We start from the raw sequence: 17,617 nt of genomic DNA on the forward strand, positions 1-17,617 counted from the left end.
CACACAGCCTCTGGTTTCCTCAGGTACCACTGGCCCGACCCGCTCAGCCCCAGCTCCGGCACTCCGCACCTTGGACCTGTGCTCTACCCACCCCTGCCCCGTCATTTGCTGCTCCTCGCCCAGCCCCACTCCCTCCACCGACCCTAGTCTGGGCCCCAGCTTTAATCCCGGTCGTGGTCTCAGCCCTAGTCCCAGCCCCACCACCAACCGCTCAGGTATGGCTCGCCTGGGGCCCAGGGTTTGGCTTGAGGGGTTTTTACATGAGGCCTAAGAAAGGCCCCAAGGACCCATTAGTGGGAGAGTTTGATCTCCTGGAGCCCAAATAAGGTTCTGGAAAAATATTGAGACCAAGAGACAGAGGGGAGTGACCTGGAGTCCCGTGGGGCCCTCGAGACAGCTGGATAGGAGGCTGCCCACGCCCTCCTCTCAGCCTGGGCCTGTCTTTCTCCACAGGCCCCAGCCAGATGGCCCTGCTGCCGGTCACCAACATCAGAGCCAAGTCCTGGGGCCTGTCAGCCAATGGCATTGGCTACTTCAAGCATCCAAAGAGCTCGAACCCCATGGCCAGCCCTGTGGTCCCCTTTCCTGGGGGCCAGGGCAAAGCCAAGAATGGCCCCAGCCTTGGTCTCCATGGCCGGGGCCGCCGAGCGGTTCCCGAGCCTGGCCTGAGCCCTGCTCAGCCCACTCAGGCCTGGGGCCAGCCAGGTACCTGCCCTACCCTCTGCCCAGTTCAGCCCAGCCTTGCCGGGCTCACTGGCCAGGACCCGTTTCAGCCCATCACCAGACTCCCTGTGTGCAGAGTTGGTCCACATTCACTGCACGTGACTGAGTCCCAGGAATCCGGCCAGGCTGATTCTGTAGCCTTGTATCAATGGCCTTGGTTAATCCTCAGAACACTCCCGTGAGAACAGAATCATCCCCATTGTTCACACGAGGAGATGGAAACTTGGGTGAAGTGACTTCCTAGGATCATACAGCCTGTTAGTGGCAGAGATGGAATTTGATCCCATGTCTGCCTGGCTCCTTCTGTGTCACCCTGCCAGGGCAAGGAGGGTGCTGTGGTCCCCCCAGTTTTCCAAACCTCAAACTTTTGATTTTAACAAAGCTAGAGAACCCTTTACTGTATTCATTTTCAAACTGGGTGTCTCCGAACTTCCCCCACCCTCCACCCCAGGCTGCCTAGGAGGTTGAAGGGGAGGCTGAGAACCTTCCTGGTTTCAACCAGGCACCTCTGGCTCTAGGTACAGGGCCTCTTCATCAACTTTCATTTGATGGGTTTTGTGGCTTAAAGAAAAAAAAAAAAAAAGCTTCAAAACTGCTTTGCTGAGATTGAAGTTCAAAGTGATGGGGAAACCCCACGAGGTAGATGCTCACCAGGCACCATTTCCTGGGTCCCTGCTCTGTGGCTGGCTCTGTACAGGGCACCCAGGGGTGATGGAGACGGATGAGCCCTGCCCCCGAGGGCTCACAGACACGAACAGCAGTGTGGCAAGGCTCCCCTCACCTGTCCTGAGGGGACACAGAGGCGGCTTGGCGACTGGGGAGGGCACGGAATCTGGACTGAGGTGGGGATTCATCAGGGGAGGTGTCCCTGAAGGAGGTGACATGGAAGTTGAGTCCCTGAAGGACAGCGGGGCCCTGATTTGTGTGTGGGAATACTCCTACCATGGCTGATTTCAAGCTGCCAACTTGACATCCCTGAGCCCCGAGTTGGGGAGAAATGTGTGCAGTCAGGAGCAGAGTCCTAAAGAGTGGGCTCCTGGACGCTCCTGGCAGGGGGTGTGGAAGACCCGTCCCTGCTCCTGGGTGTTCTGGGTCTGTCAAGGAGGCAGACCTCGGGCTCATGGAAACTGGAGAGTCCTGGGGCTGCTGGGGAAGGTGGTGGTGTGACCTCAGTCTAAGTGGGAGCTGGAAAGAATAATCTGAAAGTTATTCATGCTAAAGTGTGAATGACTGATCCAAGCCAAGCAAGATTTGACTCCTCCTCATTTGTGTCCTGACTTGTCACTCTCCTTCCTGCCCCAACAGCCTCTCTCCTTGCAGACCCAGTGCCATCCCTGACCTCCATCCAGGTGTTGGAGAATTCGATGCCCATTACTTCCCAGTACTGCACTTCAGAGGATGCCTGCAGGTGGGTTTGGCTGCCTCCCTATACGCCCCCAGGACAGGTTCCCTTGGGTGACATGAGGCCAGGGGAGAGGATCTTGCTGCCCTCAGAGAGGAAGTTCCCTCACAAGGCGGGGCAGCCCCTTCCAGGCCCTCGAAGGGCTCCCCTCTAGTCTGGAGGATGAGGAATTGATGGGCGTTAGGGGCGGGGTGGCAGGGTGCCCTTGGGCTGAGGAGCCAGCTTGGCCCTTTCAGGCCTGGAAACGTCACCTACCACATCCCGGTCAGCAGCAGCACCCCCCTGCACCTCCGCCTGACCCTGCAGATGAAGTGAGTGCCGGCCTGGGGGATGGGGGCGTGGTGGTCCCAGCGACCTGGGGGAGGTCGGGGGGAGCTGAGGGGGCTGCTGGCTCTCCTGCCCGCTCTGTGCTTCACTGGCTTTGTGACCCAGCAGTCTCCAGGCCTCAGTTCCTCATCTGTGAAATGGGCTGTGAAGAGCGTGTGGGACGGGGGATGGGAAGGGGCTTGTAGCCATCAAGGGCCTTGACAGATGTGCCTCGTTGACTGGCCAAGAGGATTCAGTGGCCAGTTTCTGTGGGGAGAGGGAGGCCGAGTGGAGGGCTGGCTGGGAGGGGCCTGGGGTGGAGGAGCTCAGAACCCCAGTTCCCCACTGACTGGGCCTTCCCCAGCTCCTCGTCCCCCGTGTCCGTGGTGCTGTGCAGCCTGATGTCAAAGGAGGAGCCGTGTGAAGAGGGGGGCTTTCTACAGAGCCTTCACGCCCACCAGGACACCCAGGTAAGGGGCGACTGGGAACTCGTGGGCCAGCCAGGCCGGAGCTTCCTCTCCCCGGCACAACTGAGCCCCCAAGTAGGTGAGGAGCGGGAGCCAGGGTTAGAGCAAAGGCATCTTCACAAGGGACCCTTTGGGACCTGGGCCTGTGCCCCAGGGAGGGGTTGTGTACGCACCCCTCCATGGCGAGTGTCTCCCGGCCCTGCCCTGCCCAAGGCCTAGCCTGAGGTGAGCACAGTGGAGGAGACAGAGGGCGTCCTGGGAGCCCGGCAGGGAGAGCTGACCTTGTTGGGTTGCAGGGTCAGGGTGCCTGCCTGCAGGTCATGCTTGATTAAGACAAGACCTGAAGGACGATGTGGGATCAGCCAGGGGAAGGAAAGGGGACAGCGTCCCAGGAGTCGGGGAACAGCATGTACAGCGGCGGGGCCACCAGGGAGGGCATGGTGCGCCGGGAGAGTTGGAAGCACGGCGAGGGTCGTGCCTCAGAGGAGCTGGGAAGGAGGCTGGACCTCAGGCTCGGGCAGGGGCGGTGACTCAGTCCCATCTGTTGACTTTGGAAGGTTTGGGCTGGGTGGAGGGGGCTGCCTCATGGTCTGGGAACCAGGCGGCTGGGACCCAGTCACTGTCCGGCTCCTCTATGGCCACATGATGCTCAGCACAAGTTAAGGCAGTTTCTCCTCGCCGACTTGTGTGTTTATTCAATCAATATTTCTTGGGGCCTCCCCTGTCCCCGCCCCTGGGCTGGGCCCAGCTGAGGGGAGCCAGAGATGGGGTAGAAACAGACCTCGCCTTCCAAGAACGCAGTCCCTCGCCAACAAGAAAAGAGGTGCAGAAGTAGCTGGCATAGAGGATGGAGTGCTGAGAGCCCTAAGGAGGCTCAGGCCCCAGGGCCTGGCAGACAGGGGAGAGCAGAGAGGGGTGAGCCCCAGCTCGGCCACATGTCGCCATGGGAGTTTAGGCAGATAACTCAGCAGTGTCCTCACCTGTAAGCAGCACCTCCTCAGCGGCGTGTAGCCAGGACGAGCTTAGTGAGACACTCTCATGGGCCCGGAGCACCGTGGTGAGAGGGGAGGCAGTGAGACAGGAGGCCGTGGGCCCTCAGTGCTGGGTAGAGCATGCAGATGGTGGCCCCTACTGCTCCCCAAAGCAGAACATGTGCACTCCAGCCTCTCCTGATTTCTGCTTCTCACCTCTTGTGGCTCAGTTGGTAAAGAATCTGCCTGCAATGTGAAAGACCTGGGTTTGATCCCTGGGTTGGGAAGATCCCCTGGAGAAGGGAAAGGCTTCCCATTCCAATATTCTGGCCTGGAGGAGTCCTTGGACTGTACAGTCCGTGGGGTCACAGAGTCGGACATGACTGAGTGACTTGCACTTTCCTTTGTAAAACCTGCTACAGAGCCCGGGGCTGTGATGGCCATGGCGAGGGATGCAGGTTGGGACCGGGTGGGGGTGGGGGGCTGTGCCACTGTCCTGACCCCTCTTCCCCTCCCTCCCCAGGGCACCTCCCACCAGTGGCCAGTAACCATCCTGTCCTTCCGCAGATTCACCTACCACTTCCGGGTGGCATTGCTGGTGAGCAGGGCTCCCCGCCTCCCGGAGACATTCACTGTGGGGCTTGAGGGAGAAGTGGGCGGGGGGCATTGAAAAGCACACGGTGGGACCTGGGGCAGAGTCAGGCAATGACGTCAGCAGGGGGCCTGCCTCCTGCCTGACTCTGGAGCCACTTCACTGGTTCCTCCTGCCCTTCCACCCAGGGTCAGGCCAACTGCAGCGCGGAGGCCCCGGTCCAGCCGGCCACGGACTACTACTTCCACTTCTACCGCCTGTGTGACTGAGCTGCCCTCTGGAGGCAGTGCCACACCAGGGCCCGGGGGTTCCCGGGCACCCCTGCCACACTGGATGCAATGGTGTTACACTGGAGCCCGCCGCTGGCACTTCTTTGGAGACTGAGCCGGCCTGGCCCTCCCCGCGCCTGGTGAAACTGGAAGTCCTCACACTGGAGCTGCTGTTCCCGCTGGCGGCACCCCCACACCACGGACGGAGCTGGAGAGAGACCTGCCGAGCCAATTCACGTCTATGCAGACATGGCCGATGCAGGCCTGGCGATGTCAGTGCCCAGAGGTGGGGGAAGCTGTGACTCTGTCCAGAGCCCACCCTCCCTGCCTCCCCTTCTGCCACTGGGAGCCGTCCCTTTTTGGGGAGAGAACCTGTCCGCCTTTGGTACTGCCGGGGACTTGGCACGAGCCCTCAGAAACCTGGCCGAGTCAAGAGTCGGTGGAGGGCGGACAGCCCTCTCTCAAAGCTGCTCCCTGGGGAGGGTTAGGGAGCAGACGTTTTAGGGTTTGACTGTTACTGGACTCGGACTTCTAAGCTTTAAGCGTGGCCCAGGAGGTCTCTTCTCCCTGGAAGAGCTTGGCTCCAAGAGCTCCCAGGGCAGCTGAAGCCAGCCCTGGATGGGCTGGCAATTGACCATGTGCCTTCTATACACTCAGTGCCTGGCTGAACCAGGGGCGGGGCCAGTGGGCCAGGTAAGCCTTGGATCCTAGAACCTAGAGTATCCCAAAGGGAAGCTCCCTGTGCAGCCACACAGCCTGGGCTCCAAGGAGCTTCCACTGGTCTCTGAGCAGAGGAGCAGGAATCCCTGCAAGGCAGCAGGCTGGTCTTGGCTGGTGGATGAGTGGATGCAAGTAGCTTTTGCTGTTATTAATGAAGTAATTACTAAAATGCACTTAAACCAGGGCAGGAGTAGAAGAATGGAGATGGAGAGTCCCGAGTGGGCCAGAGCTCTGGGGGACTCTTGAAAGGCAGGGCCCTGGCTCTGATCCGTCCCTGGGAGCCTCGAGACACCCTCCCCACTCTGACCAACAGGACGGGCCTCTGCCCCCGCCCCTGTCTGCTGGTGGCCTCACCTTCCCAGGTCAAGGGCCCCATGCTGGGCTCAGCCAACCAGGCTGGGGGCCCTGTGCTCAGCAGTAGGCCCCAGTTCTGCCCATCCTCTCTGGAGCAGTGGGTTTGGGTTACTGAAGCCTTTTCTCAAGTGCCAACGTTAACCTTTCTTAGTGGATATCTAGAGCCTTCTGAGGCCACAGCCAGGCTCATGGAAGGAGTGGAAATCACTGCACAGTGTCTGCCGAGGGTTCAGAAATGTGGACAGAACTGCCGTCCTCGCCTGGTGATGTTCTGCTGCCTCTTTGGGAGCCAGGCCTTGCCCCTCCTGCCTCTCATTCTCAGCTTTGAGTGGGAGCCTTTCAGTGGAGACCTGAATCCTAAAGAAGCCTAGGAACCATGGACCCCATTCTGCTACGGATACCAAGCACTTGTCCACACTGGCAAGATGGGGGGTAGCCAGGATACCTCACCTCCCAGCCCCTCCGCAGTGGGATTCCACGCCCTTCGTCTGACATAGGAATTAGACAGTTCTCCACACCACTGCTTCCCTGGTAGCTCAGTTGGTAAAGAATCTGCCTGCAATGCAGGAGACCCCCTGTTCGATTCCTGGGTCAGGAAGGTCCGCTGGAAAAGGGATAGCTACCCACTCCAGTATTCTTGGGCTTCCCTGGTGGCTCAGCTAGTAAAGAATCCACCTGCAATGTGGGAGACCTGGGTTCAATCCCTGGGTTTGGAAGATCCCCTGGAGAAGGGAATGGCTACCTACCCACTCCAGGATTCTGGCCTGGAGAATTCCTTGGACTGTATAGTCCATGGGATCAGAGTCGGACATGACTGAGCAACTTTCAGTTCACCACACCACACAGGTGGCTGAGCCTCACTTAGCACTACTGTTCTTCCCCCACTGCGGGAACCCTCCATAAATGCCATAAACCTGCCGAGCCTTGCCCCTTGTGACAGGTTTCTAGGGCTTCCTGAGTGGGGCTGCAGGTTTCTTGGACCACAGTCCCTTAACTGGAGTTAAAGTACTTAAACTGGAAAGTGACCCTCCACTGCCCCCTGGAGCCACCTGGACACAGCATTGCCCTAATCTGGTTAGCAGCTGGCTGTTTCCATGCCTGGGGAGGGGATCCTTTGTGTGGAGGCTGGGGCCAAGTGGGGCTCCAAGCTGCTCAAGGGTGGGGGGTGGGGTGGGCGGGGGGTCAACCTTGGACCAAAGTTGCCTTAAGCCCAGGGAGGCAAAAGGGTTTCAGGAAAGGCCAGTGGGCCACCTGCTGGAGGCTGACAGCTGCCCAGCAGGTGCTGCTGACTGGGTGTCTTGGCTGTATCCCCTACCCGTGGTCCAGCAACCCACCCCTCCCTTCCTCTCTCCCGTTTGGCATTTACTCCGGTAGCCATTGGGCTAATCTCCCCAAGCTTCAAGCTGTATATAGGGCCTCTGAATGCACAAGCACCCCCGTCCACGTTACAGCCTCCAAGAAAGCTTGCATGTGCATAGCGCACCCCCTCCCTCCCACATAACTGCCCCCCACCATCCTTCCCCTGAGCTCTGACTCGTATTTATCGTACCAACTCTGACTCGAGCGGGCAGAGGGAAGCGGCCCCAGGCTGCTTGCTTCCTGTCCCCTGTTCTTTTCTGAAATAAATATACGTATATAAATAAATGTATAAATACTGCTTTGTATCTGAGCTTGCTTCCTGTCTTCTTGAAATTGTTCCGGGGCAGGATGGGGTAGGGGGAAGATGGGGTCATTTGTGGGGCTGGGACCATGTGAAGCCCCTGAGCCTGATAGATGCTCTGTACCCCATTATCCCTCGTAGCTTCAGGCCTGGGAATAGGATGCGGTAGCCCCTCCCCCTAGTCACACCCCACGGATCTACTGCTGCCCGGCCTGGGATAGAAGGAGCCACCTTAGGGACAAGCTGAGCCTTTCAAGGGTCCCTGGCTACACTGAGGAAGGGACTGGCCCTGGGACAGACTTAACTGGTGTGGGTTCCTAAGGAAGTTTACTCTAGAAGCCGCAGAAGAGGGCAGGCTCAGTCCCTTCCTGTCCACAGGAAGCCCTCAATTCTAAGGATAAGACAGTCCCCACATTCCCCTTCTAGGCAGAGCGCAGGGCTTCCCAGCCACAGGAACTATCTGGGAGGCAGCAGAGACACAGGAAGGGGAGGGACTGGGGAACCCTGGGTCCCAGCACCAGACAGGATGTCACATCTGCCTTTATTGTAGCAACAGGTGGGACACTTCCAGCCACAGTAAAAAAAGAAAAAAAAATTAATTTACAAAAGCAGGGATTCAGTGAAGCTGCCCAGTTGGAACCTGAAAGAGAAGGGTATCAGAATGAGAGCAGGGACCCATCTTTCCATCAGCTTCCCTCACACAGCCCCTCCACTAAGTGACTAAACATCAGCCAAAATTTATCTTCAATGACTGAGAACGCTGAAACCGACTAAAATGGAACTCCTGGCAGCAAGTCCCGGATCCTGGCCCCCCGCCTGGCCACTTGCTGATGGCTCCCCAGCCACTGTGCGTGATGTGTAAGAACAGAGATGGAACCACATGAAGCCTGTGCCCACAGCCCAAGGCAGAATATTCCAGCGCCAGACCCAGGTCAGACAATGTGGAGACCTCAGATCTGACACAGGTCCCACTTGGCTCAGATTCCCATCAGGGGACAGGGAAAGAAGCCCACGTGTCTGGTGTCCCTGTCCTTTCTGCTCAGTCTGTCTCCATTAGCCAAGGGGTCACGCAGCCCAAGGACCCCGATGTGGGGGTGCCGAGGTTTCTCCAGCATCCCACCTTGTCACCGCTCTTACCCTTGGGAGCTCATATGTAGATGCCGACCCAGAGCAGCAGGAAGAGGACTCCAAAGCCCATGAAGAGGGAGGCCACCAGGGAGATGAGGAGCTCTTTGTAGATATCCCGGGTGTATTTGGTGGACGTGACCTCATAACTGGCAGGGTGATTAAGGAGAAGCAAAGGGGTGGACTATGCAGGGCAGGGAACCCAACCAAGGCATCTCTGGGAGAAAGGCATGGGCTGAGAGCTTTCCAGGAGGCTGGTCTGGCTCTGTGCAGCTGGGCAGAGGGGTCCAAGAGATGACCTAGACCCTGGCGCTCCTACTGTTGGGGCCCGTGTCAGGCAACCAGGAGAGACTCCACCTTGAAGCCTGTCATCCATCTTAAAGACAGGATATGAACCCTGCCCAGGAAGAGAGGAAACCACTGCTAGTGTGAACCAGGTCTGGAGACTTCCCTTCCCGCAGACGGCAAACGGAGATTACAGTAAGGTCAGGCGACCCCTGTTAGATTAACCATGGAGACATCCCCCCTTGATGTATAATCACTGTCCCCCCCACCACCACCAACCTTAATTGTCTGTTCTCCTAGCACCTACTTATTGTAAAACTCAATCATGTACAACAAAGGGATTGCTAACATGTAACCAGTCAAGTAGTAGGGGGTATAAAGCTGGGCCTCTCAGAAACATCAGGGTCCTTGCTGGGAACCGATTCCGCTTGGACCCGCTGGAGTAATAAGCTGTGTTCCACTGTCGAGTGTCCTCCAAGGTGTGCTTTGTAACTCCGATTCCACAACATACTTCCACCACCCAAAGTCACACAGCTAACAATCAGCAAAGCAGGGACTAGCCCTCTGATCTCGACACCTGAGTATATCGCTCCTTTTAACACTTTCCAACTTCAGGTTCCTGTGCCCAGTCTCCAGTCCAGCCAGGCCCTCTGCTTACTATGAAACCTGAAGAGCAAACTGAGCTCACCAGAACTTGGAAAATAAGGCCACAGCCTGACTTGGGATGTCAATGGCCCCTAGCCCTTCAATTCCTGACTGTCCTGCTTCATGCCAGAACAAAAGTGGCTGGGTGCATGTACCCAGTGTAGTTCCTCCCTCCAGTTCCCCCATCACTAACTCTGGCCCACTGGCTGCTCAATCAAAGGATACACGAAGAACCAGGCGGTGAAGAACATGCCAATGGCCAGCAGCACGACGGTCAGGTGGGGAAAGACAGCCGGGTTCACGGGGCTGGTGTATCTGCTCATGGCCTCAAGTTCCTAGGGGAAGGCGTGAGATCAGAGCCACTGAAGAATCCCAAGACTTCAACCTGGGAGGATACGGGGTGATCGGAGCCTCATGCTGCTGTGACTGCAAGAAGCTTATTTCAGCCTGGGAGACAGGGACATCCTTCCTGGTTCCTTTGACAGAACCACTGTTAAATGATACCTTTTGGGAATGACAACGATTATGTTGACATCTTAAACTAAGGTGGTACTTTGTCTTTCCAGTAGGAGATGAGAAGGGCAGCTAAGAGTCAGAAGCTGAGACACACAAGGGGACTGATTGGCTACAGATCAATAGTCCGTAACATTTTTTGGTTTTGGCTGCACCGTGCAGTTTGTGGGATTTTAGTTTCCTGACCAGGGAATCGAACCTGCGTTCCCTGCATTGAAAGCACAGAGTCTTAACCACTTGACTGCGGGGGAAGTCTGGTCCTCACCATTGTCTGAGGCCACTGATCATCATGGGAATAAAAAAAAAAAAAACATGATGAAAGGTCTGGACTCTTTGCCTGGGACAAATGACACACAAGAAAAAGTCTGTGGGAGGTGTGAGTCCCTTCACTGTTCACCTGAAACTATCATAACATTTTTCTTTAATTGGTTATACCCCAATACAAAATAAAGTGCTTTTTTTTTTTTTTTTAAAGAAAAAGTTTGCTTATGATTTTAGGAGCTTTATGGACCCATGTCTGTAGACAACAAGCTCAGAATCCGCACTGAAAGGCAGACTCTGAACTGGTACCCAGGCCTCAACTTCTAATTCTCTATTCTTCCCACTACACAATTAAGGAATCTTGGGATCTGCAAACAAAAGACATAAGTCAAAATTCTAACTCTACTAAATACCATGAATCTCAGTGATTATAATATCTCTCTCACAAGGTTGATGTATGATTTAAGACAAACGTCATAGCATCTAACTCACTGCCTGGCATAGAGTAGTTGCTCAATAGGTGTTTGTTTCCTTCCCAAGGTTAGAGGGAAGATCATGAGCTAATGCTTGTGAAAGAGGGCTGTAAAAGTAAAGTTCCGTACAAATGTTAATTTCCATTGTCACCCACCAGCCAATGTTTAAATCTAGAACATAACAACTCTAGACAAGTAAACTGAGCCCATTGTTCTAAGAGACACTGGAATTCAAATCAGTAAACATTTATGCACCCCCCATAAACGATAAAGACAATCGCTGCCATTGACTGAGCCTCCAATTGCAGGCCCCGTGTTTGGCACTGGGAATACAAAGATGAATAGACATCATCCCAGGGCTCTAGGCACGTCAGATGGTGGTCACTAGGAGGCGTGGCAGATAACAAAGAAGTCCATGACACGTGGCAAGAGGGCTGTACACAGGTTGTGGGGGGCTCCCAGGACAGAGGGGGCAAGTGCCCGAGACAGTTGGAAGTGCTTCACCAAGAAGGTGACTTTTGCCCAGGGCTGGGTAGTATGAGTACGAGTTTCGCAGCTGGGAGAAACTTGTCAGATAAAGGTAACAGTTTGACCACAGGTAACAGAGCTAAATGCTGGAAGGTATTAAAAAATGCACCCACACTCCTCATCCTTATAAATCGCGAGATCAGAAGCCCAGTGCGATCAAAACCTTACCTAAGGAGTCGGCCCCTTCCCCGCCCCTCAGTCCAAATCGAAGGATCCAGGGTCCTCCCGCCCTCTAGACCTCGGGCACCTGACGCCTCTGTGAGAGAAACAGACACAGGACGGACCCCGGGGGTCCCCAGAGCCCTGTCCTGAACTTCCCTCAACCTTCTCACCATTTTGCCGGGCACAGGATAATCCGCCACTCCGCTACCGGAAGAACACGTCGGCAGGAGCAGGCGCGCTGTTCAACCGGAAGGGGAAATGCAGTCACGCGGATGGCATTGTGGGGCTTGTAGTCCCGTGGTTTCGGGTATGGTGGGATCTGGGGCCTTCAGGAGCCCGGGGTGGAGTAGGGGCAAGCAGTGGAGAAGGGTAGGGTCAGGTCGCAGAGCAGGTCCGTCCGCCCTGGCGGGACTGATTGCCGTGAGAGAAGCTGGCCGAGGGGGCTGGGGCCTGTACTACACTTCCCAGGAGGCTTCGCGCCGCGGCAGGTCACGTGACGGGAGCGCGGGCTTTGGAAGGCGGTGAAGCGAAAGGGTACCAGAGACCGGTGCTGAAGCTTCGGGGTAGAGGCGGGAGTCGGGCTGAGTTTTGTTCTGGGCCACCCGGGAGCATCCCAGAGGCCAGGTGAGACCCTTGGGAAGCGTCTCCGAGAGCGTCGGGCCCGTTTTGCGCCGGCTTTTGGGGAAGGCGGGCGGCTGCCGTGCGCTGGGCGGAGCGAGCGCGGGATTCAGACGGGCCCGCCACTTTGCAGCTGTGAGTCCCAGGCCAGTCCCTTAATCTCTGAGCCTCTTTCTTCATTTGTAGAAAGAGGATAACTCCCACCTCATGAGGTCGCTGTACATTGTGACTGAACTCCTGAAGGAGATACGTTTTTGACCTGCACTTGTTCATATCCCTTTCCTCCCTGCCAGTCGTATCCCAGCCTTTGTCTTAGGTTCCCTCGTTCTAGCAAAGCTTGAGGCACGAACCAAAGGATCGAGTGGGTTCTGCTGGGGGAACGTTTATAAACACCTAATGTTTGTCAGAGGTTTTCGTTTGATATCTCAGTTAACCCTGGCAGTAATTCTGCAAGGCAAGCGTGGTTATCATCATACTTGGTAGATGAGAAAACCAATCCTAAATGGCTTAGTAATGTCACACGCTTGGAGAAGGCAGTGGCACCCCACTCCAGTATTCTTGCCTGAAAAATCCCATGGACGGAGGAGCCTGGTAGGCTGCAGTCCATGAGGTCGCTAAGAGTCGGACACGACTGAGCAACTTCACTTTGACTTTTCACTTTAATGCATTGGAGAAGGAAGTGGCAACCCACTCCAATATTCTTGCCTGGAGAATCCCAGGGACGGGGGAGCCTGGTGGGCTGCCGTCTATGGGGTCGCACAGAGTCGGACACGACTGAAGCGACTTAGCAGCAGCAGCAGCAATGTCACACGCTAAGTGACTTAGTGATCACTGTTACCCAGGTGGTAAATAATGGTGCCTAGATTCAAGGCCACTGCCATTCACAGAGGAACTAAGATGAGATAGACCTTGAAGAAAAGGGCTGCAGAATGGTGGGAGGAGGGTACAGCTGAGCAGAGTGAGACAAGGCAGTCTTATCCCAGCCTTTGTCTTAGGTTCCCAGACTGTAAAGGTAAGTTAGTGTGTTGGACACACCACCAGTGGGTACATGATGACTTTAAGAGGCACCCCCCAAATCCTTTTTTAAAAAATATTTATTGGCGGCTGTGGCGCATGTGGGATTTTAGTTCCCCAACCAGGAATCAAACCTGTGCCCTCTGCATTGGGAGCACAAAGTTTTAACGATTGGACTTCCAGGGAAGTTCCCTCGAATCCTTTTGAATGTTTATGCGTTTAACAGGTAGTAAAATATAACTGATAAAGCACAGGTATTATTGCTTAAGATGAATTCTCTTTTCCAATTTAGTTTTTAGAAAATGGTGTCCATATAAAGAAAATTTTAAGTGAATGAAAGTATAGGTTTTCATGGGAAGTTGCACAGAATTGTGAGGGTGGTTTAAGCCTAACTAAGTTTGGAAGATACTGTCCTAGGAGATATTTTGTTAAGGAGTCAGAACCACAGAACTGTGGTACTGGGCTAAGTGACTGTAACGTCTCTGGATCAGGACTCAGGGTGAAGAAGGAGCTGTGGAGTTCACATTTCAGACTTAGTGGTGGAGAGAAAATACAAAGGGAAAGACTTAAAACATCATGACAGAAGTAGAAACTCTTTGAAGTGCTGAGCAGATGCTGAAGAGAGATTAGAGAAGTGTTGTGAAAACCACATTACCCTCACACAGATGTTATTCCTGCCAGTTCTTCAAAGCTGCTATGTTGCCCAGAGAAACAGAACAAATAGGATCTAGAATATGGATATATGGGAAGACTGACTTTAAGGAATTGGTTCAGGTGATTGTAGGTGTTGGAAAGTTGAAAATTGTAGGTCATGTCCACAGGCTGGAGGCTCAGGTAGGAGTTGATGACTGGTCTTGAGGCAGGATTTCTTTGTGAAACTCATTTTTGTGCTTACAGCCTTTTGGCTGATTTGATGAGGCCCTCCCACACTGTGGACTTCCCTGCTGGCTCAGGTGATAAAGAATCTGCCTGCAGTGCGGGAGCCCCAGGCTTGATCCCTTGGTCAGGAAGATCCCCTCTTGCCTGGAGAATTCCGTGGACATAGGAGTCTGGTGTTGCAAAGAGTTGGACATGACAGCGTGACTAACATTTTCACTTTGCCTCAATGTGGAATGAAGTCTCCTTTTCTTAAAGTCAACTGATATAGATGTTAACCACATCCACAAAATACCTGCACAGCAACACCTGCATTAATGTTTGATTAAATAATTGGATATTGTGGCCTTGACAAATTGACATAGAACTAACCCTCAGAGCTGCTGAGAGGAGGTGAGCTGGAGGAGTGAGTTGGGAATAAAGATCCAAAGGAGGAACAGATGTGTTGTTCATGAATTGGCAAGAAGAGAGATACTCCTAAGTTTGTTTACCACTTTAGACATTTGGTTGCCTTTTTATCTGCCTTGTCTCACCTTTGTGTAACCAGGATTTGCGTGTCGTTTAGGAGGCAGTTCTGCCATCACGGTCCCTGGACTCCTCAAGCTGGCCCTGGCCTCCTCCTCTGGCCTTGCTGTAGCCCTTTTTGCATGCTAGCCCTGTTTCTGCCTTAGCCACAAAACTTTTAAGTTCCTCAAGGACTTGAACGTCTTATCTTATCCTCTCAGCATGTGGTTTAGTTCTTGATACTCAGGAATCCTTAGTATTAACTGAGTGGACTACTGTTAATTGAGTAGACTTTCTTGCTGTACATTTCTTGATGACTTGGTGTCCTTTTGTTGTGCTAAATTTGTTTAGCCGAAGGCATGACGTTGATGACATAGCGCCCCTGGTAACCCTCCTGCATCCTTTAAGTACCTCCTTGTCATACCCACCTTTTCTTTTTTAGTTGTCCCTCCTGTATTGCTATGGGAATTCAAGGACTGGCCAAACTGATCGCTGATGTGGCCCCCAGTGCCATCCGGGAGAATGACATCAAGAGCTACTTTGGCCGCAAGGTGGCCATTGATGCTTCCATGAGCATTTATCAGTTCCTGATAGCTGTTCGCCAAGGCGGGGACGTGCTGCAGAATGAGGAGGGGGAGACCACCAGCCACCTGATGGGCATGTTCTACCGCACCATCCGCATGATGGAGAATGGCATCAAGCCCGTGTACGTCTTTGATGGCAAGCCACCGCAGCTCAAGTCCGGGGAGCTGGCCAAACGCAGCGAGCGGCGGGCCGAGGCTGAGAAGCAGCTGCAGGAGGCTCAGGCCGCCGGGGCTGAGGCGGAGGTGGAAAAGTTTACGAAGCGGCTGGTGAAGGTCACCAAGCAACACAATGACGAGTGCAAGCATCTCCTGAGCCTCATGGGCATCCCGTACCTCGACGCACCCAGTGAGGCGGAGGCTAGCTGTGCGGCCCTGGTGAAGGCTGGCAAAGTCTACGCCGCGGCCACAGAGGACATGGATTGCCTGACGTTCGGCAGCCCGGTGCTCATGCGGCACCTGACTGCCAGTGAGGCCAAGAAGCTGCCCATCCAGGAGTTCCACCTGAGCCGGATCCTGCAGGAGCTGGGCCTCAACCAGGAGCAGTTTGTGGATCTGTGCATCCTGCTGGGTAGTGACTACTGTGAGAGCATCCGGGGCATCGGGCCCAAGCGGGCCGTGGACCTCATCCAGAAGCACAAGAGCATCGAGGAGATTGTGCGGCGGCTGGACCCCAACAAGTACCCCGTGCCGGAAAACTGGCTCCACAAGGAGGCTCAGCAGCTCTTCCTGGAGCCTGAGGTGCTGGACCCAGAGTCTGTGGAGCTGAAGTGGAGCGAGCCCAATGAAGAAGAGCTCATCAAGTTCATGTGTGGGGAGAAGCAGTTCTCCGAGGAGCGAATCCGCAGTGGGGTCAGGCGGCTGAGCAAGAGCCGCCAGGGCAGCACCCAGGGCCGCCTGGATGATTTCTTTAAGGTGACCGGCTCCCTCTCTTCCGCCAAGCGCAAGGAGCCAGAGCCCAAGGGAGCCGCTAAGAAGAAGGCAAAGACTGGGGCAGCAGGGAAGTTCAAAAGAGGAAAATAAACGGGTTTCCCTTCACGCTACCTCTGTGACCCCAGGATGTTTGCCACTACCTGCTAGAGCTGGCGCTGGAGAAACCTTCATGGGGGTGGGGAGGGGCTTTCATTGCTTCCCTGGCACCACCCTGCTCAATAGTGCTTTTCCCATTGTTACTTGATCTCATGGCAGGAACGCCACAGAGGTACGTCATTGTCTTCTTTTTTAGCTCAGGAAAGTATGTCAGGCTCAAGCCGCCTCTCAGGCAATTTAATGGACACTGAATCCATTGTTACATGAAAGCAACAAGTTTTGAAGAAGAGAGGGAGATAAATGGTAGAGATGAAAGAGTGGGGATGATTTCCTGCCTGGCCAACCTGGTGGCTAGTGGGAGGTGACCGTGGAACCAGACTGCTGCTCTCTCTGGCTCAGCCTTGACCCGCCCCAAAGAGTAGCCATCAGGCAGATGCATTGTCTTAAACAGATGGGAAGAGCTGCTGAGAAGTAAGATAGGCAGAGAGCCAGAGTCCCTGGAGTTGGCAACAAGGGTTTGATTACCAGCTTTGTATCCTGGGGTGGGTAGAAACTTGAACTTGCTATGAAATTTCATAGGCATAAGGTGGTGGAGTGGTTCTCACGGCCTTCCTGAAGCATTTGAGTTGAAACTTTGGGATAAGATGCTGTTTTCGTGTGCTGTTTTTTTAAGGTATGAGAAGAAAAGATTCAATAAAATTATAAAAAGTAACCAGAATGTCCTGTTCTTTGAGAACATTCGAAGACACCCCAAGTGCCCCAGGCTTCAGGCAATATAAAATGTTCTTTTCACTCCAAGGTAACATGTTAGAATTACACATTATTAACAGATGATTTGAGAGTGGCCAGAAGATGGCACCAGGCTCCACAGGATGGCCAAGGCAGCATTGGAGGTCCTTTAGCCATGAAGCCTGGTTTACCTTGCTGGGAAAGGAGTTTTAATAAATTGAATGAATTTCTAGTTTTGCACCTACTGTGTGAGATAAAGGAGCTCCTTTCAGAAATCCTCACAATTTAGATCAACTACATCATAGCATCCAGGCATTTACTTTACCAGTTTATAAATCATGAAAGCTGTCATTCAAAAATCACTTATTTCCTCCATGACTTAAATTTCAGGTTACTCTTCTTCATAGAGTTGGAATGTTGTGGTTCTTTTTTTTTTTTTTCACCAACATAACTTTTATGAATAAAACATACCCTCAGTAAAACAACATTGTAATTCAGTTATACTTGAATAAAATTTTTTAAAAACAGTAACACAACATTGTGATTATACTTAAGTAAAAAATGAATCAAAAAATATATCTGGATAGGTGTGATGTGATATCTATTGTGATTTTGATTTGCACTTCTCCCATGATTAGTGAGGTTGAGAACATTTTCATTTATTGCTTCACCATTTTTACTTAATTTTGGGGAGATGTCTGTTCAGTTATTTGGTCCATTATTAAACTGGATTATTAGCTCTTTTTTGGAACTTGATTTATAGTTATTTCTTAGTCCTTTTTCAGTCATATGGTTTTAAAATTTTCTTCC

The 17,617-nt window shown here is 53.5% G+C and overlaps 3 protein-coding genes across 15 annotated transcripts in view; 2 read left to right on the forward strand and 1 right to left on the reverse strand.

The window, feature by feature from the left end:
- The window catches only part of MYRF (myelin regulatory factor), a 35,226-nt gene extending 27,753 nt beyond the window's left edge, over window positions 1–7,473 (forward strand). For 7 of the 11 annotated variants that reach the window (XM_070783361.1, XM_070783362.1, XM_070783366.1 and 4 more), the window contains 7 exons: window positions 24–215; window positions 454–705; window positions 2,029–2,131; window positions 2,362–2,436; window positions 2,796–2,901; window positions 4,393–4,467; window positions 4,650–7,473. In XM_070783361.1, the coding sequence (XP_070639462.1) occupies window positions 24–215; window positions 454–705; window positions 2,029–2,131; window positions 2,362–2,436; window positions 2,796–2,901; window positions 4,393–4,467; window positions 4,650–4,730 (884 nt within the window). In that variant the 3' untranslated portion in view covers window positions 4,731–7,473. The remainder of the gene's footprint in view (window positions 1–23; window positions 216–453; window positions 706–2,028; window positions 2,132–2,361; window positions 2,437–2,795; window positions 2,902–4,392; window positions 4,468–4,649) is intronic. The other 4 variants (XM_070783364.1, XM_070783365.1, XM_070783368.1 and 1 more) reach the window with 2 other exon arrangements.
- Window positions 7,474–7,993: 520 nt separating this feature from the next.
- TMEM258 (transmembrane protein 258) lies at window positions 7,994–11,745 on the reverse strand. Of its 2 annotated transcripts, none has more exons than XM_019955220.2 (4): window positions 11,627–11,745; window positions 9,745–9,854; window positions 8,602–8,738; window positions 7,994–8,104 (listed from the first exon to the last, which is right to left on the reverse strand). In XM_019955220.2, exons 1-3 carry the CDS (start codon window positions 11,627–11,629, stop codon window positions 8,612–8,614), a joined length of 240 nt encoding a protein of 79 aa, XP_019810779.1. In that variant the 5' UTR covers window positions 11,630–11,745; the 3' UTR covers window positions 7,994–8,104; window positions 8,602–8,611. The 2 variants fall into 2 exon arrangements, with proteins under 2 accessions (XP_019810779.1, XP_070639479.1); XM_070783378.1 differs by lacking the exon at window positions 11,627–11,745 and adding an exon at window positions 11,463–11,593.
- On the forward strand, window positions 11,213–16,790 carry FEN1 (flap structure-specific endonuclease 1). Of its 2 annotated transcripts, none has more exons than XM_070783377.1 (2): window positions 11,213–11,346; window positions 14,911–16,790. In XM_070783377.1, the coding sequence occupies exon 2, from the start codon at window positions 14,930–14,932 to the stop codon at window positions 16,070–16,072; it is 1,143 nt and encodes a 380-aa protein (XP_070639478.1). In that variant the 5' UTR covers window positions 11,213–11,346; window positions 14,911–14,929; the 3' UTR covers window positions 16,073–16,790. The 2 variants fall into 2 exon arrangements, with proteins under 2 accessions (XP_070639478.1, XP_019810814.1); XM_019955255.2 differs by lacking the exon at window positions 11,213–11,346 and adding an exon at window positions 11,950–12,080.
- The last annotated feature ends 827 nt before the right edge of the window (window positions 16,791–17,617 follow it).

This window comes from Bos indicus, chromosome 29, assembly GCF_029378745.1.
Source record: "Bos indicus isolate NIAB-ARS_2022 breed Sahiwal x Tharparkar chromosome 29, NIAB-ARS_B.indTharparkar_mat_pri_1.0, whole genome shotgun sequence".
Lineage (NCBI taxonomy): Eukaryota > Metazoa > Chordata > Mammalia > Artiodactyla > Bovidae > Bos > Bos indicus.

What these genes read in the sequence shown, in the direction of transcription:
- TMEM258 (XM_019955220.2), bottom strand. An exon ending in TTCACCGCCTGGTTCTTCGT is followed by an intron (nt 8,739 to 9,744) that starts GTATCCTTTGAT and finishes TCACCCTGCCAG; the next exon opens with TTATGAGGTCACGTCCACCA.
- FEN1 (XM_070783377.1), top strand. Translation starts at nt 14,930, where the DNA reads ATGGGAATTCAAGGACTGGCCAAACTGATCGCTGATGTGGCCCCCAGT.